Genomic DNA, 25,857 nt, shown 5'->3' on the forward strand with positions numbered 1-25,857 from the left:
AAAAAAAAAAAAAAAAAAAAAAAAAAATTATAGCAAGACAGAGACACAGAATTCACTAATACGGTGTCCTCTTGTTCTAAATATGCTTTCTTTAAAAGTACACCCAAACACTTGCCCTCCTCTACTCGGGCCTAGCCGGAGGTATCCCAGGTGGAGCATGAAGTCCCACAGGGGTGGGGACAACTGACCCAAGGAGACCAGCCAGGTCACTCCCTTGCTGGGTGCAAAGTGTTAGCCTCCCTCCTCTCTGCTTGGGGCTAAAGGCTTGTCTTCTCTCCCTGCCCCTAAGCTGGGGAGGCCTGCAGACCTACAGCAGATCGCGAAAAAACAAGACATACATTTGCAAGCCCGACTCAGGCTGCCAAGGGCGTGGGATATTTATCACCAGGACGGTGAAGGAAATCAAGCCGGGGGAGGATATGATCTGCCAGCTCTATATTTCCAAGGTACTTCCTCATTGGCATTATTTATTCATTGCTACATCTCCTTGGGCTTGGGCGGAGGGTGGGATGGGAAACCAGGGTGTCGGTCACCCTTGCATTCCGGTTCCCCACCTTTGGGAGAGGAAGCCATCCGAGAAACCAGCTTCTTTCCCTTCCTGGGTCAGAGGTCACAGTAGCAGCAGTGCAGCCTGCTGTGGGGAGGGAGGGGACTTTCTGGAACTTTCTGGTGGAGAGGGAAGCACACACAGCTGGGAGAGCCTTCCAGGGAGAATTGTCACAGAACTGTGCCCCTAAGGTGGCCCTGGAGGGCAGCCAGGTGTCCTTGGCACAGGACTTTTAACGTCACTTTGTTTCATGGCCGAGTTGTCTCTCGGAGGTGGTGACTTGTGCCATATTCCATAGATCAGGAAACCAAGGCACGGCGTGGCTCAGTGACCTCCCCAAGGCCACGAGTCCAGTCACGCAGCCCAGGCTGGCCACGGCTGCGTTTGCGTGGGCGATGTCAGAGCAAGGAGTTTTCCCTTCTGGAAACCGAGATGGGACCAGTGGCCGTCCCATGTGGCTGCTCTGACACTGTGACTTCTGTCCTCCCAGCCCTTTGTCATTGATGGGTTCAAGTTTGACCTACGGATTTATGTGCTGGTGACGTCCTGCGACCCTCTCAGGGTTTTTGTGTACAATGAAGGACTAGCTCGTTTTGCCACCACCTCCTACTCCCAACCCTGTGCGGACAACCTGGTGAGCAGAGGGGACCTGGGCCCCAGCCTGTTAAAATCCCACCCAAATCCACATCCTCAAAGAGTCCTTGCTTTGGCTAGCATTTGTTAAGCACTCACTACATGCCAGGGTCCATGTGTCCTTTCTCTCTCTCTCTCTCTCTCTCTCTTTTTTTTTTGGTATCAGGGATTGAATTTGGGACCTTGGGTTTGCGAGGCAGGTGGCAGAACCACTGAGCTAAATCCCCGGCCCTTTCTCTTTTTTTGAGACTGGATCCTGCTGTGTAGTTCAGGCTGGCCTTGAGCTCACTAGGGAGCCCAGGCTGACCTTGAACTCACAGCAATCCTCCTGCCTCAGCCTCCTGAGTGCTAGGCTTGCAGGGGTGCGCCACCACACCCGGCTGTTTTGCCAGTTTAAGCACATCCTAAGATTTCCCTTTCTTTGCCATCCCTTTCAGTGTGTGGGGGGGTGGGGAGACATGGAGAGGACACCACAGTCTGTTTCTCTTCCCCCAGGACGATATCTGCATGCACCTGACTAATTATTCCATTAATAAGCACAGTTCAAACTTTATTCAAGATGCTCACTCGGGCAGCAAGAGGTAAGGGAGTGGCTTTGCTTATTTCTCCCCGGCCCTGTGCAGTTGTACCAAAGCCCTGCCCATCCCTGTGGGTCCCTGGGTTTCCGTGTCATGGAAACACATAGTCTCTGAAAAGATTTCCTCGCCTCTCAGCCCAGCCCGGACTCCTGGGCTCAACCCTCCCGGCTGTTAATCATTACAGCAGGCCACATCGTAAACCCAGAGGCCGGGAGGAGGACAGAGAACACACACATGTTCCAAAACATGCCCTCCCGACACTGCCAGACCAACAGATGTTTACTGATTGCTCATCTGTGCATGAGAAGGACTCTCTGGGCCCTGCTGGGTCCTTGGCCTTGGTTCCCAGGGTGGTGTTGCTACAGAGATTCTCGACTGAACTAGCACATTACTCACAGCTGACCGGCCCCAAGAGTCCCCAGAAAGCGGGAAAGAGGAATTCATGAGAGTCTCCCATAGGCAGCTTTTCCAATCCTGTTACTGTCTGACCAGATCTCTTTTGAGTTTTTTTTTGGAGGCTTTTTTTTGGTTTTGTTTTGCTTTCTTTGAGCCAGGATCCCACTCTTTAGCTCAGGCTGGCCTTGAACTCTTGGTGATCCTCCTGCCTCAGCCTCCCAAGTGCTGAGATTAGACACATACAACCCTGCTGTGCTTGTGTTAAAATTTTCACCTGACACTTTACAGGTGGAGAGCTGCAGGGCTGGTGCCAGGGCCATGTTTGAGATGAGGGAATTGAGTCCCTGAGAGGTTACACAGCTCAAATGCCAGGGTGGGGAGAGAAGTCCAGGTTGTCACCCTCTGGGGCTCATGCGCTTCTGTGCACCAGGCCTCTGAGGGCCACTGATGGAAATGCTCGTGGTGGGGAGCGGGGGCTTCTCCCTTGGTCTCTCCCCATCACTTGACACCATCGATGCCCTCATGCCGACGGTCACCCCTGCCCCAGAGCTGGCAGGCGAGGCCAGCGGCGCCTGAGTCAGTCCCTCGGCAGGGGCAGCTGTCCGAGCACCGGCTCTCAAGCCTGCGGCTCTGGAGCAGATGCCAGGTGCCGGGGTCATCCTGTGCCTGGCACGAGGCCGGTGTCGAGTGGCCCCAAGGCACCGCGGACTCACACAACCCAGCGTATTCACCACGCTGGGTCCTGAGTCACCCAGAAAAGGAAGTGTCGCCTCTCTGCTGTTAGAAGCCAGGGAGGAATATAATCTTCAGGGCCGGGAATTTAGCTCAGTGGTTCCGCCGTCTGCCTCAAAAGCACAAAGACCCGAGTTTGATCCCTGATCTAGATGTAGATCTTCAGAAATCTTGTTTCTCCGTTAGGCAAATGAAAATGCTTTGTATTTGCACTGAGAGTTGGCTTCAAGTGGCCTGGAAAATCCACTCCTGTGTGCACTCCCCCCTGGGCGTGGCAGGTGTAGCCCTGGCTGCTGTGTGAGCGGACTTTGCCTGTCTGTCCTTGGACGCATGGTTTTTTCCTTGGTCCCTGCCCCTCAGGGAGCTGACTGCGCCCTGCACCCAGGCGTTTCCTCAGGGCCCCCTCCCCGCCCTGTCCTCGCTGGCGGGTGTCCGCCATCTCCCCCTGCCTGGGACAGGTGGTTTCCTGCAGCGTGGGGCTTTCCATCCTGAGCACGGGACACCTGCGACCCTTGCCCCGTGGAATTACCCTGGGCCGCGTGCTCTTTCCGGGCAGCCCTAAACAAACAAGCTGTCTAGGTCTCCAAGGTGTCACTATACTGAAGGGGCTCCCCGAGCTGGGTGTGGTGGCACAGGGCTGTGATCTGGCACTCTGGGAGGCTGAGGCGGGAAGATCTCAGCTTCGGGTTTAGCCTGGGCAATCGAGTGACTTAGTGAGAACTTGTCTCAAACTAAAAAAATAAATAAAAATGGCTCAGTGTGAAGGCTCTGCTACTGAAAAAGCGGGGGTGCTTCTGGTCCCTGCCCTTCAGGCGGGTGCTCAGCGCCCAGCCCCAGAGTCCGGTCATCCCCGGAGGTTCAGGTGTCTGCCTGCCCTGCTCCGGGCCTGTGCCCCCCATAGGAAGCTCTCGGCCTTCAACGTCTACATGGAGAGCCAAGGCTACGACGTGCCCAGGATCTGGAGGGCCATCGAGGACCTCATTGTCAAGACCCTCATCGCCGCCCACCCGGTCATCAAGCACAACTACCAGAGCTGCTTCCCCAACCACACCCTCAACAGCGCCTGCTTCGAGATCCTGGGCTTCGACATCCTGCTGGACTGCGAGCTCAAACCCTGGCTGCTGGAGGTGGGGAGCTGCCGGGGGAGACGCCTCGTCCCTCCCGCCTGGGGAGCCCTCCCTCTGTCCTGGCGCCCCAGGGAACTGGCTGGCAGCTGCCTCCCACTGCCTCCTCCCCCGGTGCTGTGTCCTGGGCCGGGTGTGACGGAGAGCCGGAGCGGCCACCAGGGGGCGGTAGATGGCTGGGAATTGGACAGTCCCGAGTGCCCGAGGCCCAGCCAGACCTGGCTGTGCACAGAGGAGATCCCGAGGCAGCTCTGCCTGTGGTGACAGCGCCTCCTCCCCGGAAGCGGGCCTGGGTCCTCCAAGTGGGGTCCACCGTGCTCAGGGTCACATGGGAGCTGCCTCACCCGGCTCTCAGGGACCCGGACTACTCAGCTCCAAGCACTCAGAGTGCTGGAAATGGAACCACCCGGCGTTTCCTGGGGGGAGAGGAGGAAGGGAGGCTTCTGAGAGGCTACCCCGCTTCCTGGTTGGACCCACTGGAGACGCCCCGGGGAGCAAGGTGTGCTGCGGCAGTCACAGTGCCAGTGCCAGGTACCAACGCCGGAGTCACACTGATTTATTTGTGTATTTTTGGGAGACAGTGTCTCGCTGTGCAGTTCAGGCTGGCTTTGAACTCATTATGCAGCCCAGGTTCGCTTCAGATTCACAGCGATCCTCCTGCCTCAGCCTCCCGAGTGCTGGGATGACAGGCGTGCACCACCACCGCCCACCCTGTCTGTCCCCGCAGGTCAACCACTCTCCGAGCTTCTCCACCGACACCCAGCTGGATAAGGAGGTAAAGGACAGGCTGCTGTATGACACCCTGGTTCTCATCAACCTGGGGAGCTGTGACAAAAAGAGAGTCCTGGAGGAGGAGCGACAGCGGGGCAGGTTCCTGCAGCAGTGCCATTCTCGGGAGGTCAGGTACAGCGGCGCCCTGACCTTGGCCCCAACCTGGGGAGCTTCCTCCCTGACTCAGGGTGACGCTGGCCGTCCTGGTCTGAGTCACAGCTGGAAGGGCCATCCGTTAAGTAGCCTGTTGGTCACTTCTTCAGCCCCAGTGACCCCTCTGTCAGCTGGCACTCGTGCTACAGCAGACTGCAGCAGGGAATACACGGCATCATTCACGGAGAGCCTTGGCACCAGGCCCAGCAGCAGCGTTTGTAAGAGGCTATCGGAGAATTTTGCCCGGGGTAAAAGGATGTACCTCAATCAATGGTAAAGCACCTGCCTCCTAAGTTCGATCCCCAGCACTGCTAAAACAACATAAAAAGAGAGCTCAGTGTGGTGGCCCACGCCTGTAATCCCAGCACTTGGGAGGCTGAGGCAGGAGGATCACCGTGAATTCGAGGCCAAGCAGGGCTACATAGTGAGTTCAAGGTCAGCCTGAACCATGCAGTGAGTCCCTGCTTAGAAAAAAAAAAAAGAAAAGAAATAAATCTTGCCTGGAGTGGGGGAGGGAGGCTCATTTCTAACAAACAATAATCCTATTTGGAAAGTGAGTTCAGAGTTGCAGGATATAGCAGTTTGGATAGTTTTATTATGAATATGCCTTTGTCCCTTGAAATAGAAGATTAAATTACAGACCTATAACTACCCATAATGGATTTGAATTGATTAAATTATGAGAAGAGGGCTGGGGATTTATCTCAGTGGTTCCGCCGCCTGCCTCGCAAGCACAAGGACCCGAGTTCAATCCCCAGTACCAAAAAAAAAAAAAAAAAAATATGAGAAGATTTAGGAATTGCCAATATAAAAAAATAAAAAAAATGCAACCAGCCCCTCCCCTTTTGAGACAGCGTCTCTGTGCAGTCCAGTTTGGCCTCAAACTCAAGGTGATCCTCCTGCCTCAGCCTCTCTGGGATTACATGTGTGTGCCACCATGCCTGTCTATCTTTTGATTTTACTAAAAGGCAAAGGGCAGGGGATTTAGCTCAGTGGTGTCACCGCCTGCCTGGCAAACACAAGGTCCCGAGTTCAAACCCTGGCACCAAAAAAAAGGGAAAGGACCTGTGAGTCCTATGCCATACTACTGAAGCGGCAGGAGGGGCTCTCCCTGCTCCTTATAACTTGGATCTTGGTTCCGCAGAGAGATCCCAGCACCAGAGGCTTGAGTCTGGTCCAGGAAGTGCCCCTGATGCTTTCAGACCAAGTCCTGGGCTGTCCTCCGGGGCGGAGCCAGCCTCATGCTTTGGTACTGAGCTTCTGTGCTAAGGAGATGAGTGGCACTCCCGTTCCCCTGGCACTGGCCCGGGCACTGCCTTCCATGGAAAGGGGCAGGGGAGGGAGAATGAATGTTGCATGGTTCTGCTCTGGAAGCCAAGAGCAAGGCTCTGGAAGGGCACCTGCCTCAGTCACTTTTGGGTCTCTGAGACACCATACCTGAAATCCACAACATCAAGGACAGGTTTCCGTTCAAGGTCAGATGCACAAGGCAGAAGGGTACTGCGGAAGGGCCTGGCGGAGGAGAGCCGCTCACCTCATGGCGCACAGGAAGCTGCGCTCAAAGGGAGGAGCCAGGGATGGAGAGAAACCCCGGGCCACGCCCCATGGACCACCCCTTCCAACAGGCCCCGCCCCTAGCCCGAGCTGGCTGTAAGCCTCCGTCCTCCAATCACGTTCTGACACATAAGGGGAAGTGAGTGTGCAAGATCACCTTGCTTACCCCAGCCTTGCACCTGGGATGGTGGGCGCTGCGACTCCAGGCTGCCTCCTGCTGTGCTGCCGGCTCTAAACTCCAGAAGGAGGGCAGAGGCTGTGCTGTGAGAGGACCAGCCACGGAGGAAGCCGAGGGCCCCTCGAGACAACCTGTTCTCATCACCCCTTGGACTCCTTGGTGGCTCTTGGCGTCTCCGCCTCATCCCGTTTCCTCATCTGACCTCACCTCCCCCAGGGGGCCGTGAGGAAGAATGAGACCATCGTGGCTCCTAAAAGCTCCTTCAGCCCACCTCAGAAGCCCTCCAATTTAGTAACACAGGCCGTGGTTCTCCAGAGCAGGGTGATAAGGGCCACAGTCTGCCTGGTCGCACAGGCGTCGGGGTTTACTTGGAAATGGAGAGAATCTGGTAAATTGTCAGAAAGACTTTGCCGGGCATGGTGGCGCACACCTGTCATCCCAGCACTCGGGAGGCTGAGGCAGGAGGATCACTGTGAGTTCGAGACCAGCCTGGGCTATATAAGTGAGTTCCAGGTCAGTCTCAACTACATAGTGAGACCCTGTCTCAAAATACCAAACACCAGCTGACCTCGATTAGATGCCAAGAAGCCTCTGTCTGACCCTGGGTGACACCCAGCTTGGACGCGCCCTCTTCCAAGAACACTTTAACGGCAGCCTTGTGTCTTCCTCCCTGCAGAATGGAGGAAGCCAGAGGTTTCCAGGCTGCGTGGTTACAGAAAACCGAGAAATACGAAAAGGAAAACTGTGGCGGCTTCCGGCTGATTTATCCCAGCCTGAATCTGGACAAATATGAGGAGTTTTTCCAGGACAACAGCTCACTCTTCCAGGATACAGCTGCCTCCAGAGCTCGGGAGGTGTGCACCCGGTAGGAAGGCCGGGTGCTCTGGGCCGGTCTGGGGTGGCAGGGAGAGCCCTGATCCACGGGCTGGGATGCTCCGGGGCTGCTGTGTGGGTTTGCACAGGTGTGATGTCTGGGAGTTGGAAGGGAATCGCCACTGATTCGGTCCCCAGCACCACCTCATGTTATGGAAGGGGGTGCAAGGCAGACGAGTTCACGCAGCAAGAGGATGCTGAAGAAGGCCTAGAACTACTCTGTCTCCCTGTACACTCCCTGGGCTGCTAGTCTGAGAGCCGAGCACATGAAGTGGTCCAAGCCGGGTGTGGTGATGTAGGCCTGTCATCCCAGCACTCGGGAGGCTGAGGCAGGAGGATCGCTGAGAGTTCAAGACCAGCCTGGGCTACACAATGAGTTCAAGGCCAGCTGCAACCACATAGCGAGACCCTGATTAAAAAAACAAAGCAAAGGGCCGAGGATTTAGCTCAGTAGTGCAGCGGCCGCCTCCCTAGCACAAGGTCCTGAGTTCGATCCCCGGTACCAGAAACAAAAGAAAACGAAAATAGAAATGGTTCAACATGGGAGCGCTTGGCCTTGGCGTCCTACTCAGATCCTCTTCGCAGTGGATGCTGTGCGCTAGGGAGTGGCCCGCCTTCTGGGCGTGGCTGGAGGGATGGCTCTTTTACACCTGCTCCCTGCCCCGCAGACACAGGCTCCGCTCCCCCATCCTGCCCCCCACCCCCAACTCCACGCCTGACCCCAACCCCTTGTCCTTCGCCCGCAGGCAGCTGATCCAGGAGCTGAAACTGCGGCAGCAGAAAAAGTCCTTCCAGAGGCAGGAGAAGAAACCGGAGCTGCAGGGGGAGGCGGCGGGTGAGCACGCGAGGGCGGAGGCCTCGAGGCCCCGGCCACAGAAGCAACATCAGAAATGCAAGACGGCGGCCCACGGCCCCAGACAAGTAAACCCCGCGGGGAGGGGCGGGCGCGCGGCCGGCACCCTGCCCCCGCTGGGACACCCCTGCTCCGAGCCCAGACACACTACGGAGGGGACAGGGGACACGAGGACGCTGCCCCCGCGCACCGCAGGACGCTGCCTGGGTCCATGCTCCCTGCCCGGGCGGCCCACCCGGCTGTAGGCGGCTCTCCAGGCCATACCACCTAAGTCTTCGGAGTTTTTCATGTTTTTTCCTGATACTCTTGAACCCAAGGCCTCTGCGTGAGCGCCATCCCTAAGCTCTATTTTTTTTTTTCTTTTTTAAATTGTGAGACGAGGTCTGGCTGACTCACTACATTGCTCAGGCAGGGATCAACTTGTGATCCTCCTGACTCAGCCTCCCGAGTGCTGGATTACAGGCATGCGCCACCACGCCCTGCGGGTTGTTTTGTTTCGTTTTGTTGTTTTTTGTTTTACCTTTGTTAGGGTCACAGACCCTTTGAGAATCGGTACAAGTTATGGAATCTGTTGCACTAATGTACACGTGAACCTTTTAAAAACTGGTTTCAAGTGGCCGGAAGACCCTGGAAACCATCTACGAACTCTCAGGGGCCCTGGACTCTAGGCTGAGAGCCCAGAACAGGGACCGCATCCGGCTCCTCCTTCTCCCTGGCCCCTCCCCTCGGGGGCAGAGGAATCTGGAGGCGAGGCCCGGTCCCCACGGCCCTGTCGGTTCCCGCCTCCCAGTCCCTCCAGCCGCTGGCTCTGGTGTCCTGCACGCACAGCTGGCTCTTGGGTGTCAGAGACAGAAAGAGGAGAGGGGCCGTGGCTTCGAGGCAGCTGGGTCCCGAGAGCCCAAGGCTGCCAGGCCCTGCAGTGCCAAGCTGGACTGGAGGAGCCCCGGCTCCGGGTTGCAGTGCTGTGAAGCTCATGCTAACGTCAAGGAGGCCACACCGGCCCCTGCCACTAATGCAGCCACCGGCTCCGTGGTGAGTGAGCGGGCTCTGGGAGTGGTTGGCGGGGGTCCTGCTATCTGGGCCTTCTTGACCTCTGACACACACCGTGCCTCAGTTTCCCCCACTTGGGAAGTTGGAAAACTTCTTTCCTGCGGGGAGAATGGGCCTGGGACGACTTTAGGGGCCGCCCTGTGCTCCCCTCCTCACGGTTTGCCTAGGGACTGTGACCCGCTGGCTCGGAGGAGCCCGAAACCGAGCGGCACCCTTGCCTGCTTCTTGTGGGATTACGGTGAGTTCCTCAATTTGTGGCGAGGTGACTCTTCCTCTGCTGCTGCTGCTCTGTTCCCTTTCTAGCCCCCCCTCCATGGTTCTCTCTTTGTCTCTGTCTCTGTCTTGACACAGGGTCTCGCTGTGCAGTTCAGGCTGGCCTTGAACTCATTATGTAGCCCAAGCTGGCCTCGAACTCACAGCGATCCTCTTGCCTCAGCCTCCCGAGTGCTGGGATGACAGGTGTGAGCCACCACACACAGTTCTACGTGGGTTTCTCACAATGACACCCGTCACTGGATTTAGGGCCCACCCTAATGCAGTATAACATCCTTTACTTGACAAATTATATCAGCAAAGACCCTACTGCTGGGCCGGGGATGTAGCTCATCGGTATAGCGCCTGCTGGCAAGCACAAGGCCCTGAGTTCCATTCCCAGTACCAGAAAAAAAAAAGACGCTATTTCTAAATGAGGACACATTCTGGGGTTCCAGGTGGATGTGAATTTGGGGGCTATTTTTCAACTCAGTATACCACCGAATAGTGTTTTTCAAACTGATATACAGTAGGTCCAGCTACTTAGGAGGCTAAGAAAGGAGGGCTGCTTGATCCCAGGAGTTCAGGGCCAGCCTCAAATAAATGATGTTTATAAATATATACAAAATTTTTGTTTGTTTGTTTGTCTTTTGGTACCAGGGATCTAACTCGGGTCCTTGCGCTTGCAAGGCAGGCAGCAGAACCACTGAGCTAAATCCCCGCAAAATTATTTTTATAAGTATATACAAGCATAAAATTGGGTACATAATCTTTACACAATCAGCCCACTATAATCAACAGGTTTTGCACTCACAGATTCAACCAATTGCAATCAAAAAACATTTTTAAAAATTGCATCCGGCCCAGGCATGGTGGCGCACACTTGTCATCTCGGCACTCAGGAGGCTGAGGCAGGAGGATCACTGTGAGACCAGCCTGGGCTTCATAGTGAGTTCCAGGTCTGTCTAAATTACATAGTGAGACCCTGTCTCAAAAAACAAACAAAAAGTTGCACCTGTACTCATCATCTAAACTTTGTTTTCTTTCTTTCTTTTTTTTTTGACACATGAGGTTGGGGTGGTCCCAGGGCCAACTGGGGCTGAAAGGCAACTGCACTTACAGATCTGCAAATACAGAAGCAAGCCGAGACGGCCTGAGCCGAATCCAAGTAAAGATGCTAATTTAGTGTAGCAATGTTCTAGTCCTGCAGGAACACAGTGCGGTCCCTACTGCTGTAGCACGGGTCCCTCCGTGTTGTCACGCTGTGGCCTGAGTGCTGGCTCAGCTCTACTGGAAAAGCAGCTGGTCCAGCTGCCAAGGGCAGCACTGCAGCATTTTCCAAAATTTCTAACCATAGCCACAGAACAAAATCCATTTTGTTTCACAGCCCATCGCATGATGGAAGAAAGGTTTTATTCTATTTATTTATTTATTTATTTATTTATTTTAATGTGAGTCTGGGTCTTGCTTTGTGGTTCACCTGGCCTTGAACTGACTATGCAGCCTGGGCTGGCCTAGAACTCAGGGCGATTCTCCTGCCTCAGCCTCCTGAGTGCTGGGTTTATAGGCGTGGGCCACCATGCCCAGTTTGGAAGAAAGTTTCTAAAACAGTCCTTAGCCACACTGCCTAAGGTGACTTATTGGATATTTTCTATTCTGTACTATTCAATTTTACTTCTTTTTTTCTTGTACCGGGGGATCGAACTTGGTCCTTGCGTTTGTGAGACGGGTGGCGGCACCACTGAGCTAAATCCCCGGCCCTCAATTTTACTTTTCTGAGACAGGGTCACACTAGGTGTGCAGTTCAGGCTGGCCTTGAAATTGCTGTGTACCCCAGCCTAGCCTGGACCTCAAGATCCTTCTGCCTCAGCCTCCTGAGTGCTGAAATTAACAGTGATATACTACCACACCCAGCTGTATTCTATTCTTTCAAATATAATACAATAGGAATTATGATCCACTAAATTAATTCCATGATTATGAATAGGTTTACAAGGCAGTTTGGGAATCAATTCTTTTTTTGGTGCCGGGGATCGAACTCAGGCCCTTGCACTTACCAGGGAGGAGCAGAACCACAAAGCCAAACCCCTGGCCCTAGAAATCATTTTTAAGAGACTGTGCCTCAGAGCTCCATGACATTGGACTTGGCAGTGATTTCTTAGGGACCATAACAAAAGCATGAGCAGCAAAAACAAAATTAGGCAAAAGAGATGACATCAAACTTAAAATCTCTGCACAGCAAAGGCAACAATGAACAGAGTGACAAGGCAGCTTGCGGAACCGGAGAAAATATTTGCAGCCCCATGTCTGATAAGAAGTTTGTCTTTGCAGGGCATGGTGGCGCATGTCTGTAATCCCAGCACTTGGGAGGCTAAGGCAGGAGGATCGGTGTGAGTTTGAGTCCAGCCTGGGCTACTTAGTAAGTTCCTGGTCAGTCTCAACTACATAAGGAGACCCTGTCTCAAAAACAACAACAACAAAAAAGTTTTGTCTGCAGCTGCTTGGGTTGCTAGCTTACTTAGTAAGTTCCTGGTCAGTCTCAACTACATAAGGAGACCCTGTCTCAAAAACAACAACAAAAAAGTTTTGTCTGCAGCTGCTTGGGTTGCTAGAACAAAATACCTTAGGCTTAGGAGCTTCTAAACGACAGAAATTTATTTCTCAGACGTCTAGAGCCTGGGAGGTCTATAAAAGTGCTGGTGGATGCCTGTTCATTGTGTCCTTGTGTGGTCAAAAGCTCTCAGCCTCTCTTTCAAGAGTATTTTCCAAAGCTCTTAATACCATCTCTTTTGGGGCAAGGTATTCAATGCCTGAGTTTTGCGGTTGCATAAACATTCAGACCAGCAGAGGTGATACACAGAATAAAGGTGGGAGTGGTAGTGCACACCTGTGAACCCAGCATCTGGGAGGCTGAGGCAGGAGGATCACCAAGAGTTTGGGGCCAGCCTGAACTACACAGTGAGACTCTCTGTTAGAAAAAAAAAAATGGGGGGAGACGTCTCCAGAATGAATACTTCAATCAAAAAAACCCTCAATTGGGCCAGGGACTTAGCTCAGTGGCACTGTGCTTGCCTCGAAGGTGCAAGGTCCTGAGTTCAGTCCCCCAAAACAAAAACAAGCCAGCTGGACAAGGTGGTGCCTGCCTATAATCCCAGCACTCTGGGAAGCTGAAGCAGGAGGATCGCAAGTTCAGGTCCCACCTGGGCAACTTAACAAGACTGAACACCCTTGGATTTGACCCCTGGTACACACGCACACCACACACACAAAAGCAAAAAGACAACAAACATATGAAGGTATCTTCAGCATCACACTAGGCACGTGGGGACACACGCCTGTAATCCCAGGGCTCGGGAGGCTGAGGCAGGAGGATCACCGTGAGTTCGAGGCCAGCCTGAACTGCATAGGGAGGACTATGTCTCAAAGAATAAAAAACAAACAAAAATGCAACATTGCTGATCATTAGGGAAAGGCAAGTCAAAACCCCGAGGTGCTATGTGTGCCTGTTAGGGTGAACACTATTTTATGTTTTTGTCTTTTGGTACCGGGGGTCGAACTTGGGTCCTTGTGCTTGCAAGGCAGGCGGCGGAACCACTGAGCTCAACCCCCAGCCCTGGGGGAGCCCTATTTTAAAAGAGAGTTAGAGTTGCTGCTCAGCGGCACTTGCTTGGCCCTTGTTTGCCCTTAATCTCCAGCACCGGGGAAAAGAAGAGTGAACTGAGCCCCGTATGCACTTGAGAAGAGCTTCTCTTATTGCTGGCATTTAGGGTCTCTCTTCAGTCAGATGTGGTGGGTTATGCTTTTTTATTCGGCATAACAGCCCTTTGCCTTTTAATTTGTTGTCATTAAATATCATTAATAGGATTGATTTTAAGGCAGATGTTTTATTAGTAGTTTTCTATTCATCTCTTCTTATTTTTGCTTTTTTCCTCTGTATTTCTCCTTTTCTGCCATTGAATAGTTTGCCAGGCCTGGCAGTGCAGGCCTATAATCCCAGCACTCAGGAGGCTGAGGCAGGAGGATTGTTGTGAGTTCAATGCCAGCCAGTAGTTTACTACGTAGTGAGATCCCTGTCTCAGAAGAAAACCCCGTGGGCTGGGGAATTTAGCTCAGTGGTTCTGCCGCCTGCCTCACAAACACAAGGTCCTGAGTTGGATTCCCAGTTTAAAAAAAACAGAACCTAAAAGAAAATTGAGTATTTGGTAGTATTAACTTATCTGTTGCCTTTTCAGTTATAGTTTTTTAGTGCTGAGGATGGAACCCAGTGCCTCACACACGCTAGGCAAGTACCTTATGCTGAGCAACATCCCCAGCTCCATAAATAGTCATAAGATTTTCATTTTTATAGGATTTTTTTAAATTAAGAAAAAGATGTCTTTTATTTGTTTGTTTTGCTGATAACAGGGATCGAACTCAGGACCTTGTGATTGCGAGGCAGGCGCAGCCCCACTGAGCCACATCCCCGGCCCCAAGATGCATATTTGAAGTTACTTTTGTTGGAGGATATCCCTTTGCTATTGGAGGGTGCCTCTATCTGCTAGGTGATACATTTTCTGTTTATCTTAAAATGTCTTTGTTTCACCTTTTTGTTTGTTTGTTTTTTGAGACAAGGTCTCACTATGTAGTGGGACTGACCTGGAGCGCACTGAGTAGCCCAGGCTGGTCTCGAACTCACAGCTCCTCCTGCCTCTCATCTGCGTTTTCATTTTGATTCTTCCCTTCTCCCAGCCCCTGTGACTTCTGTCTTACTTTCTGTCCCTCTGCATCTGACTCCTCCACCTGCCTTGTAGAAGGGATCATACCGTATTGCTGCTTTTGCGTCTGAGTCATTTCTCTGAGCATGATGTTTTCCAACTCCATTGCTACTGGAACCTATAGCAGCGTCTCCCGGCCGGGGATTTAGCTCAGTGGTCCCGCCACTACCAGCTTCACAAGCGGAAGGTCCCAAGTTTGATCCCAGTACCCAAAAAATTAAAAAAAAAAAATCTCCTTTCCTTGTTAGGCTGACTAGGGTTTCAGTCTGTGTCTACATCACATTTTTCCTTCCCACATCCAGGTGGAAACTGAGATTGTTTCCATCTTTTGGTGAGTAACGCTGCTGTGAAGACCTGAGACCGGCGTACCTCATGTTAAGGAGCTGATTCTGTCTATGTGCCTGTCTGTAGAGAGAGCTATCTCAGCAGAACTGCTCGCTCACAGGGCATCTGATTCACTTCACCAAAACTTACTGGATGGTTAGCGATGGCCCGTATCATACTTTCTACATCTGCAGTGGCAAAGGGCCCCATACCCACCAAGACTACGTTATCCAGCTTTCTAATCTTTGCCAGTCTGAAAGGTATAAAAGGATGCCTATTTCTCTGATTCCCGGTCTACCTCTTACATGTTAAAGACCTCTAGAGAAGGCTGTGGATCCCTTCCACCATCTCATCTTCTGCCCTGATGTTTAACCATTTCATGATTAGGAAACTCTCCTAACCTAAATCTTTCTCATTGCTACTGCCCTAGCTTGCTCAGTCTTATCCATCTATCATGTATCTATCTATCTATCTATCTATCTATCTATCTATCTATCTATCTATCTATCTATCTAACTATCTCTTTCTTTCTTTTTAAAAATTGTGACAGGCTGTTCTCCTAACCTAAATCTTTCTCATTGCTACTGCCCTAGCTTGCTCAGTCTTATCCATCTATCATCTATCTATCTATCTATCTATCTATCTATCTATCTATCTATCTAACTAACTATCTCTTTCTTTCTTTTTAAAAATTGTGACAGGCTCTCACTACCTAAACCATGCTGGCCTCAAACTCACGAAGATCCTCCTGCCTCAGCCTCATGCCAGGTCCCCGCTCTTAATTGACCACTTTGAACTATTTCTGTTTTTTTCACCCAAGAATAGCACAGGAAGGAGTCTTTTCCTTTCCACAATCTCCTTGTAGACTGTTTTCTCTTTCAGCCCTGGACCTCCGTAGAAATTTTCCCAGAATCCACAGCTAGGTCCTGGGCCTCTCCAGAGTCCCTGCCCAGCCCACCTCCGACCACCAGCTCTGAACTCCGCAGCCCCACGCTGGTCAGGGTTGTCTCCTTTCAGTGCAAGCGGCGGCAGCAGCAGCAGACCCCGCAGCAACTCACCCAGGAGACAGCACAGCCTTCCACGCCTATCACACCCCAGCCGGTGGTGCGGAATTCAACTTCAAACTGGACCTGGCTAAAGAGGGACAGGAAGGAGCAGGGCTTGGTGTCGGAGCTGCTGAAGAGGAGGCTGGCCCTGCTCCCTGCTCATCACAACCCACGGCTGCTGCTTAGTGCCCAGTCACACGGGTGCCCGGACACGCCAGGGTGTGCCAGGAGCCGAGGTGTGCGCGCCAGCGTTCCAGAACTACAGCAGAGCACCCGAGGTCACTAGCTTATGAAGAGGAGAGGTTTATCTGGGCTCATGGTGTCCGTGGTTGCGTGGTCAGGCTGTCCCTTGGTGGCAATGGCAGGAGGCGTCCCTAGTGTGATTGACAGGACAGCAAAGCTCCGCTGGCGAGCTGAGCCCCTTAACACACCCCGGCTCCCTTCCGGTCAGTCTGACCCTTAGGGCGGGGAGGACAAACTTCTGGAGGAGAGCAGCAGCGGCCCATTCTCTCCCTGAGTGCCACAGCCAGGTTCAGGCCTCTGCGCCCTCGTGGGAAACGGCCCCGGGCAGGAAGCTGTACAGAGTCGGGCAGCGAAGACTGATGGTACCCACGACTCTGCCTTTCCAGAACACCCCGCCCTGCTCGGGGAGCGCTGCCCTGGCAGGCGCAGCTCTGGCGAGAAGCGGAAGCTGGGTGTGTGCCCCCTCGTCCTCTTGCAGAGTCCCCAGAACCGTGATGTGTCCCTCAAGGACCTCCTGGTGGTTGCCACCCCAGCCCACCTGGACCAGAGGCCGGGCAGAAGCCACACAGGGGCTGTGAGAGACCTGAGTCCTCAAGATCGGGACACCTACGGCCACTGCCTGGTCTCGGGCCACAGAGAATGTGATGGGAAGGTAGGCGGCCCGTCCTCCCTTGGTGTGTTCCTGTGCGATGGGCGCAGCTGTCTGTTTCTCTGGAGTGTTGAGTAGGTAGGAGATGGATGGACTTATAAAGTATACAGGTAAGCAGATGACAGAGATTTCCCTCCATCCAAACACCCATCATCCAGCACTCAGGAGGCTGAGGCAGGAGGATCTTGAGTTCAACCCTGGCCTGTGTGGTTTAGCAACTTAACGGGACCCTGTCTCAAAAGTATAAAAATAAACGGGCCTGGGATTAGTCCGAAGGCCCTGGGCTCAATCCCCAGTACAGGGGTGAATGCATATTCAGGGCCTGCTCTCCACAGATCTTGAGTCAGCAGGCCCTGTGTGGCAGGCCTAGGAACCTATATTTCTGAAGCTTCTCTGATGTCCTCTCACCACAAAGAGCAGAGAGCGGTGTTTCCAGAACTTCCTTCATGATCAGTCGTGGGGGGAACCTCTGCAGGCCTGCGGTGTTGGAACAAGATCCCATAAGTCCAAACAGCTAAATGTAGCCTTCTGTTTTTTCTTTCCTTTTAAAAAATGCTACTGGAGATTGAACTCACGTACTTCTTATTCCCAAGCCTTTTAAATCCTTACTTTTTTTTTTTGAGCCGGGCTCTCACTATGTCACCCAGGCCGGCCCTTAATTCTCAGAGTGCTGGGATTCTAGGCCTACGCCACCACGCCTGACCTCGTATTACTCTTATTTTTTTTTGAGACAGGGTCTCACTATGTAGTTCAGACTGACCTGCAACTCACAATGTAGCCCAGACTGGTCTCGAACTCACAGCGATCCTCCTGCCTCAGCCTCCCGAGTGCTGGGATTCTAGGCCTACGCCACCACGCCTGACCTCGTATTATTCTTGAGCTGAAGCTGTGGGCACAGTCGGTGGACCCTGGGTGAAGGCATTATCCTCAGGGAGCAGCGGGGCCCCTGGAATACTGTATCACGAAGACTAAGTACTTACAGCAGGATGCCTGTCTAGCACGCATTGACTTACAAATGCAGCAGGGTGTATGTGGTCCTCGTGTTGAACCAGGCCTTTTCTTTTCTTCCTTTCTTTCTTGTATATAATAGTAGTACCTTACACACATCAAGCTTACATACCGTACCGTATTAGTCACTTCCCTATCCTGGAACAAAGCACTCAACCCCTGCACCGTGCAGGAGGAGAGGTTTGTTTCGGCTCACAGCTTCAGAGGGCTTCGTGAAGGGCCTGGTGGGAGGAGAGCTGCTCCCCTCATGGCAGCCGGGACGCAGGGCAGGGAGGACCCGGAAAATGCCCTTCCAGGTCACACCCCCAGGGGCCCCTCTTCTGGCCAGGCCCCACATTCAGCCACGAAGTTCCTCACTGCATGAATCCGCTGGGCACAGCATCCCGTGACCCGGTCACCTTCCCGCAGCTCCACCTCTGGTCACGTTCTAGATCTAAACTACAATGCAGACCGCATCTCATAGAACCCTCGCCGGTGAGATCAGCGAGGAGCTGCTCCCCAATTTACAGACGAAGAAGATCAAGATTTGAGGGCACGAAGTGACTTGCCCTCCCTTAGAGGTGACAGACTCGGGACACACAGCTTCAGTGCCTCTTGCTGCTTCCTACTCTGGCAAGAACTCAGAGCCTGTCCCGACCCATTTCTGGGACGGATCCCTGAATGATTCCTCCATTTTTCTGCTGAAGTCTTTATAACTGATCTCATTCTCTCTCCTCTGGCTACACTCTTTTTGGTTTTTTTTTGGTTTTTTGACAGGGTCTCCTTGAAGTCTTTATAACTGATCTCATTCTCTCTCCTCTGGCTACACTCTTTTTGGTTTTTTTTTGGTTTTTTGAGACAGGGTCTCACTGTATAGTTGAGACTGACCTGGAACTCACTATGTAGCCCAGGCTGGTCTTGAACTCACAGCGATCCTCCTGCCTCAGCCTCCCGAGTGCTGGGATCACAGGTGTGAGCCACGACGCCCGGCATCTGGCCACACTCATGATGGATTAGTCCCTGTGTCTGGGGTGCAGATCTGGGCAGCAGTTGAATTCTGGGGGCTAAATTATTTCTTTTGTAAGATTTGAGGATGGTTAGCCCTGGTAATGTGGATAGCTTCAGTGATAAGTGACAGTGTTTCCCCCTCAGCCCTAAGGCATTACTAGGCTCAGAAAGGTTAAGTGACTCATCCAGGGCCACACAGCTTCTTAACCACTCCCACCATACCATCTCCAGCCGGCTGTCTCTGCTGCTCTTAAATGAGGCACGTGAAATGTCAGACTGCAGGGAGAACATTATGTAGTAAAATGAGTTTCTGGTGGCTGTGGATGCGAAGCACCTGAATATTTCCTGATACCTAGGTAGGAACGGTAATGGTGAGTTCCTTGGCCTTTTGACCTCCCAGCAGCTATTTTAAAGAAAATCTAAGAAAAATCTTTTTTTTTCCTCCCCAGAATCAGATTGGATTTCTGCCATATTTTTTTCCTTCCCTACCTCTGACTCCAAAGAAGTGATTTATCTTTCCCCCCAGCGTCTGCAACGTTTAGAGTCAACTAAGAGTTTCATTTGCTCACCTAGAAGCCCCGGTCTGATCAGTGCCCCTCACTCGCACCCCGGAAGCCAACAGCCTCCCAGTTTGAGGACGGTGCTGTAGGACCATGACTTCTCCGTGACCGGTGCCGCCGTCGCCCCGGACCATCCCCCACGGGCAGCCGTCCGGGGGTTCGGCCCGGAGTCCTCAGCTCCCCGACAGCCTGTGCCCGTGAGCTTCATCGCTGGGGACAGACGACAGTCGGGGCTGAGCTCAAAGCCGCAAGCTCATCAGTCCAAGATCACGATGACCTCTTCCTGCTCAAAGACTTTTGGCCTCAGCACCCAGGCATCTTCCTGCTGCCTCCCTTCTGGCCCAGAAGGACCCAGCCTGCAGATGTGTCTTCCAGGGACCTGAGAGATGATCTTCCTTCCTCTCACGTGTACAGTAATAAAATAAACTGCCTCGCTCAACGCCCGGACAAGGAGCCTGCCCGGAGGACGACCGGGAAGCGGAGGTGGAAGATGGGTCCTCCTGATTGCCCTTCCCAGTCTGCAGGCTGTAGAATGTCTTGGAATGAACAGTCTGCAGGAAGCTGTGCCTTTCTTGCTAAGAACCTAGAGCCCGAGTGGCCCTCTCTGGGGCGTGGTGGTGCCTCCATCTCCTCCTAGCGCCTCCCGGATGTCAATTTAACATCCGTATCTGCTGTTCCTTCTCTGGCCTTGGTTTCATTTCCTGTTTCCGGGTTAGGTCCCTCGTGGAGCCCGGGGAGGGGGAGAGGAGAAATCTGCACACTTTCTTCACGATGTGAACCCGCCCTGCCTTGCGGATTCTAATAGAATGGATTTCTGGCCTCAAGAACATCTGGGGAAGTCAGGAGTGGTGGGGCACGTCTGTGATCCTAGCACACAGGAGGCTGAGGCAGGAGGGTTGACATGGGTCAGAGACCAGCCTGGGCTATATAGTTCAAGGCCAGCCTGAGTTACATAGCGGGACCCTGTCTCAAAAAACAAAACAAAACAAAAAGCAAACGTCACCAGCACCCTTCAGGCCTTAATTGTCCAAGGTGTTGAATGGAGACGTTAGATTCAGTCCAGGTGTCCAGCTGCGAGAAAACACCCACCCAACCTGGCGTCCCCATCTGGGCTGCGTAGCAAGGCTTTCCGGCATCACTTACCTGTCAGTAAGTCAGGGCCCACTGGGATGGCAGGCGGCCCTGGTTAGCAGGGACAGAGGAGCAAAACCTCCCCAGTTCACACCTGCCTCTGCTTCTCCAGCCCTCTCCCCGCGCTGTCTCTTAGGAAGAGCCAGAATTTTTTTTTTTCTGGTCTTTTAAGGGGCATTTTGGTGCCGGCAGCCTTGCTCTTAGAGACAGGGCCATCTTCACAGACGGGCAATCTGCGTAGTCCTTCAGGGGCCCACGCCGGGCGTGATGCTGTAAAGCCATCTTGAAATTCTGAATCATTTCTGAGCAAGGAGCCCCACATTTTCATGAGGCTTTAGAGCTTTGGGTTTTCCCAGGAGAAGGCACAACCCAGCCGTGCACTCAGCCCTGGCCACTCCCTGCCTGTTTAGCCCCGGGGCTGCAAGAGCCGCTGTCCGCTGGATGTCTGTGTCGAGGGCCACCAGCTGTCACTAGAGAGAAGGAAACACCGTGGCGACCAAGTACACTGTGAGGGTACTGATGTTTGAAGGGGCCAGAAGTGTCATTGGGGTTGTCAGTGCCAGTACAAGGCATGGGGCACAGCGTGGAGACCGAGAAGAAAACACAGACTATATGCTAAAGACCTGAGGCCTTAAACCAGGCATGGTGGTGCACGCCTGTCATCCCAGCACTCAGGAGGCTGAGGCAGGAGGATCGCTGTGAGTTCAAGGCCAGCCTGGGCTACAAAGTGAGTTCCAGGTCAGTTTCAACTACATAGTGAGACCCTGTCTCAAAAAACAAAACATAAAAACAAAACAAAGACCTGAAGCCTAGTCCAAGCCAGCTGGACCAGCATGGATTATGGACAGAAGTGGGAGAGATCATTTAGTTTTTTTTTTTTTTTTGTACTGGGGATCGAATTTGGTACCTTGAGCTTGTGAGGCAGGTGGTGGCGCCACTGAGCTAAATCCCGGGCTCCATCTTGGCTCTCTTTTTTATTTTTTAAAATTTTTGTTTGTTTGTTTTTTGGTACCAGGGATTGAACTTGGGTCCTTGTGCTTGCAAGGCAGGCCACCGAACCGTTGAGCTAAATCCCTGGCCCTATTTTTTTTAATTTTGAGACAAGGTCTCACTATGTAGTCCAGGGTGGCCTCGAACTCCAGAGGATCTTTCTGCCTCAGCCTCCCAAGTGCTGGGATTACAGGTGAGCGCCACCCTCCCCAGCTCTCAGACTGATTTAAAAGAGCAACCCTGATTAAAAAAAAATGTTTCCAAGTGCAGATGTAATGTTCCTGAAGACCATACTGTTAAAAAGAGCCACCTGGACCGGGCAGGTCCTCCTGGTCCCTGGGATGGGAACTGTGTAGGGACTCACAGGATGCACGGTCCTCCTGGGCTGAATGGCTCAAGGTGGGGGTGTCCTGGACTTGGAGCTCCCTCAGGCTGGGGATGTGGCTCAGTGGTTGAGCAGGTGCTTAGCTTGAGTGGGAGCCCTTGGTTCAATCCCCAGCACCTCAATGAATGAATGAGTGAACAGATAAAGCTCCCCCAGGGGATTCTGATGCATGGGCAGGTTTGGGGGCCAATCATCCGGCACAGCCCCTACTGGAAAAGCCCACCCACCGCAGACAGGCTGTGCACCTCTTGCTAGGCTTAAGGGATGGCTGCAGGGCCCAGCTTTCCTTCACCCTGCAGGGTGCGAGTCGGGCAGACTGGCAGCTGTTGCCAGTGCCTTGCATCGCCCCCGACTACGTGAACCAACTGTAATCTTGCACAGCCCTTGTCTTTACAGCTGCTGTGTCACTTAGCTGAATTACGGTGGTGGTGGTATTTCAACTCAGGGCATCTACAAAAGCCATAAAATGTGTTTTGCAAATGGTTAGGAAGACAATGAAGACCTTGAGCTCGCATGGGTGACTGGTTCTCTGGCTAATTTCCTTACCTGGCTGACTTCCTGATTCCTCCTAACTTTTGAGCAACCATTTTAAAGATGCTATCCATTTGCCACCCTCCTTTTGTAAGTCCGGGACTCTTGTGACAAGGAGGATGATAAAATGGGAGGCTGAGGCAGGAGGATTGCATGTTTGAGGCAGGCGGCAGAGCCCCTGAGCCAAGTCCCCGGCCCAGGATTGCATGTTTGAGCCCAGCCTGGGCAAATTACCCTGTTCCCCACCTTCCCCAACAAAAAGGGCTGGGGATGGAGCTCAGTGCAAAGGTCCCAGGCTCAGTTGCTAGTACCAATAAATAAATAAAATTAAATGTAAAAATGGGACACATCCATATGTGAAAAGGGCAGGAGCGGTGCTGACACATTTCTCTTGCCTGGAGCAACAGCAGTCGGCTTGATAATCAGGAGCAGAATGCCAGCTGCTCCTGCAGCCATGCTGGACGGGAGAGCAAACACCCGAATCCTGTTGGCAAAGCCGGCAGGACCATCACAACGTGGCCAACACAAACAGAAGCTGAGACGGGCCTGGGGGCGTAGCAGCGAAAGCTCCCTTCCCCTGGGCTGGGGCATCAGGTGGTCTGACCGGCCAGGGCCAGACCCGCACCCTTCCCTGCTGCGGCCTCCATTTCTTTTGGCCCAGGTCCCAAACAGTTCGTCAGGACAAAGCGTTTTCAGAGGCAGCTTTGTTGATTCTTCCCAGCAGTCCTGCGAGTTCAACCTTGTCCCATCTGACGGAGGAGAAAACTGAGACCCCAGGACATCAAGGACCCCGAGCCAGGCCACCCAGCTCTCCTGTCAATCCCTGCAGTCCCGCCACAATTTGAGGCCTTTTTCCCCCCAATTCCATAGCCAGAAATTAGAAACTCGGTGGGGTGGGGTGGGGGGATGGCGGGGCTATTTTTGTTTTTTAACCAGGAAACAGCGAACTGACCTCCCGGATTGTATCCCCCACACCCACCAACACAAAGGAAGTCCCAGGACGAATATACACATTTTCAATTACTTGACTGTTTCAACTGTGTTCTCCCCCACTTTATTTAAACATGAAACATTGGAGTCAAGACCTCCGGTTTGCAAGTCTCGCCGTGCTTGTGTTTGGGTGTAACCTGAAGAGGCCCCTTAGGGGCTGCTGTCCCTGCCTTCCGGGGTACACAGGAAAACTCCTCCTCCCCATCTGGTTGGGGGATTTCTAATTAGCAGGCGGATGCACAATAGCCGTACTCCCATCTAATGGGAAGAGTAGGCTCCTAGGAGAGATCTAGGAGTAGCTGCGGGATGGGACGCCCTTTTCCAGGTTTCCTGATCATTTGAAATTCAGTATCGAGCCAGGGAAGGGCAGGAGGCAGAAAGAGGATTCGAACCCATTAATCGGTTCTTTCCCTGGCATTTTCATTTTCTCAGGAAAATGTTATGGGTCACCAGGGGACGGGCGCCTGGGGAAGTGTCCACGCGTGGGCCTGGGCGAGGCGAGGCCTGCGTGGGCTGGACTGCAGGTCCAGTTGGAGGCTGCGTGGGCGCTCACTCTCTTGGGGAGGGCTCTTTCCCCGGGGATTTGGTTGGAATCTGCAACCAGGACGCAGGAAGAGGGCTTGGGCTGCTGTTCCCAGCGGAGCTCCGAGTTCCCTGGCGGAGGAAGCTCCCGTATGGCCGGCACTGAGCCTGGCAGGCGGATCCCAGCAGCCACCCACGCAAGCACTGCGGGCAAAAGGGCGCCGGGGGCGGGCGGGCTCTCGTCCCAGCCAGGGTTGCAGTGAGATTTGCCCCAAACAGGAAGCAGGGTGACATTGGTCCTCATTGGAGTGTCCAGGGCGTGGTGAGAGGCGGCAGGGCCCTTTTCCTGCATACACAGAATTCGTGGCCGATGTGGGATCGAGCGAACCCACGAGGGGAACAGGGCTGCCTGTGACGGTGCAGTCACCTCCAGCTGTCACTGCCACATTGGTGGCTGTCCCACTTTTTCAGAGCAGGAAACAGGTTCAGTGATATCCAGGGCCTAAGCTAGGCCAGAGGACAGCCCCACGAAGGTCTCTGACGTCCCAAACCCAGAAAACTTGTCAGTCTGTCCTCCCTCCCTCCCTTCTCCCCAGGGGTCCCCAGAGAAGGGAGGACTTGGGTATGGCCTTGATTCACTTCTCAGACGGGACGGGCAGAGGGCACAGTGGCCGTGATCTTCTGAGTCATATGCAGTTAGTCCTTTGCACGTGGGGCCTCCTTTTTGGTCCCTAAGTGCTGGGCAGGTCCCCAGGTGATCTGACTGCAGATGTTATCTGTCCGTGGGATGTGGGCCTTGGATCTAGGCTGGGTCTGCCCTACCTCACTGCCTCTTTCCGTCCACCCTGCAGCTGCGCCCAACAATGGCTCGGACAGGGGGACAAAACCACACTCTGCACCTTTAGGTCACCGCGCTCTGAAAGTCTGCAGACCAAGCCCCTTCCTAAGGGCCCCGCTCCTGACCTGGGGAAGAACAGGATTGCTCTTGCCCTTGACTCTTCTCCGTGGGTCTCCTCCTGAGGGTCCTCCAGTTGATTCTTGAACAGGAATGGGGCGCCTGGCCCCGGCCGACCCCCACCCTCCCGCAGCGTTTCCAGGTTGGGTTCTGAGGCCCCTGTGGACCGTCCTCATCTAGACTGAGAGAAACCTTGAACACACGCCCACTGGTGCTGAGTGGAGTGTGGATTTGGGGCCGTCCCGTCCCTCCTCACTCCCTCTCTCCCCATCCCTCGACCTTCCTGTCCCACCAGTTTCCGAAGCGAAGAGGATGTTTACCCTGGGCAGCAGCGAGGAGGCCGGGATGGCCTGCGGGTCAGAGAAGCCTGATTCCACCCTGGAGACACCAGAGCTGCCCCCCACCCCGGGCAGCAGTGCAGCAGACGGTGGGAGTCAGATTCAAGCTTGGATCCCCGACCCTGCTGTGCCAAGATGGACCTGATGCCCAGCCTTGCCAGCTTTCCTCCCGGGACCTGGCCCTTCCTCTAACCACCTGCCAGGCCTGGGAGGATTTAGGGTCCCGGGATGCTCCTCCCCCTCTCCCACCCGCAGCGCGCGACTGAGGTTCAGGGCTGAGGGAGGGTGGGTCCCGCGATTGGCTGCTCGCAGCCGGGCCTGTCCCCAGAAAAGAGGTTCCCCGCCCCTCCCCCAAACCCCGAGGGACCCTTTCCTCCGGGCGGTGGGGGCTGAGAGGACCCCGCTGCACCCCGCCAGCCGGGGTTGGGGGATCGAGGGGCTTGGAAATGAACCCCTCCTTCTCCAAGAAAGTCCTCTCCACCAGCACCACCAAAGGGTTAATGATTCACCCCCTCCAGGCCCCTTTTCTGCCCCTGGGGGCTCTGAAGAGGCTTCTCCTCAGCCTAGCCTCTACCTGGCTAGGCGTCCAGGTAGGGTGGGTGGGAGCCGCCGGCCTCCTCACCTGCGCCGCCCCAGCCCCAGGCGTCTGCCTCGGCAAGTCGGGTGGCTCGGCCCGCGCCTGACCCCGACGCGCTGATAAACCCCCAGACGGCCAAACATCGTTAAGTTCTTTGCCTTCCCAGCCTTCGC

At 53.7% G+C, this 25,857-nt stretch overlaps 1 protein-coding gene across 1 annotated transcript in view; it reads left to right on the forward strand.

Annotated features, from left to right (window-relative positions):
• Positions 1 to 20,168, forward strand: part of LOC104859618 (tubulin polyglutamylase TTLL6) — a 22,512-nt gene extending 2,344 nt beyond the window's left edge. The window contains exons 4-14 of the mRNA XM_033763112.1: positions 290 to 446; positions 1,038 to 1,181; positions 1,676 to 1,761; positions 3,788 to 4,013; positions 4,738 to 4,913; positions 7,343 to 7,531; positions 8,286 to 8,633; positions 8,992 to 9,424; positions 15,655 to 16,096; positions 16,448 to 16,713; positions 19,155 to 20,168. Of these exons, the coding sequence (XP_033619003.1) occupies positions 290 to 446; positions 1,038 to 1,181; positions 1,676 to 1,761; positions 3,788 to 4,013; positions 4,738 to 4,913; positions 7,343 to 7,531; positions 8,286 to 8,633; positions 8,992 to 9,424; positions 15,655 to 16,096; positions 16,448 to 16,713; positions 19,155 to 19,214 (2,527 nt within the window). The 3' untranslated portion in view covers positions 19,215 to 20,168. The remainder of the gene's footprint in view (positions 1 to 289; positions 447 to 1,037; positions 1,182 to 1,675; positions 1,762 to 3,787; positions 4,014 to 4,737; positions 4,914 to 7,342; positions 7,532 to 8,285; positions 8,634 to 8,991; positions 9,425 to 15,654; positions 16,097 to 16,447; positions 16,714 to 19,154) is intronic.
• The last annotated feature ends 5,689 nt before the right edge of the window (positions 20,169 to 25,857 follow it).

Source organism: Fukomys damarensis, unplaced genomic scaffold (assembly GCF_012274545.1).
Source record: "Fukomys damarensis isolate Sample0158 unplaced genomic scaffold, DMR_v1.0_HiC HiC_scaffold_13, whole genome shotgun sequence".
NCBI classification, from domain to species: Eukaryota; Metazoa; Chordata; class Mammalia; order Rodentia; family Bathyergidae; genus Fukomys; species Fukomys damarensis.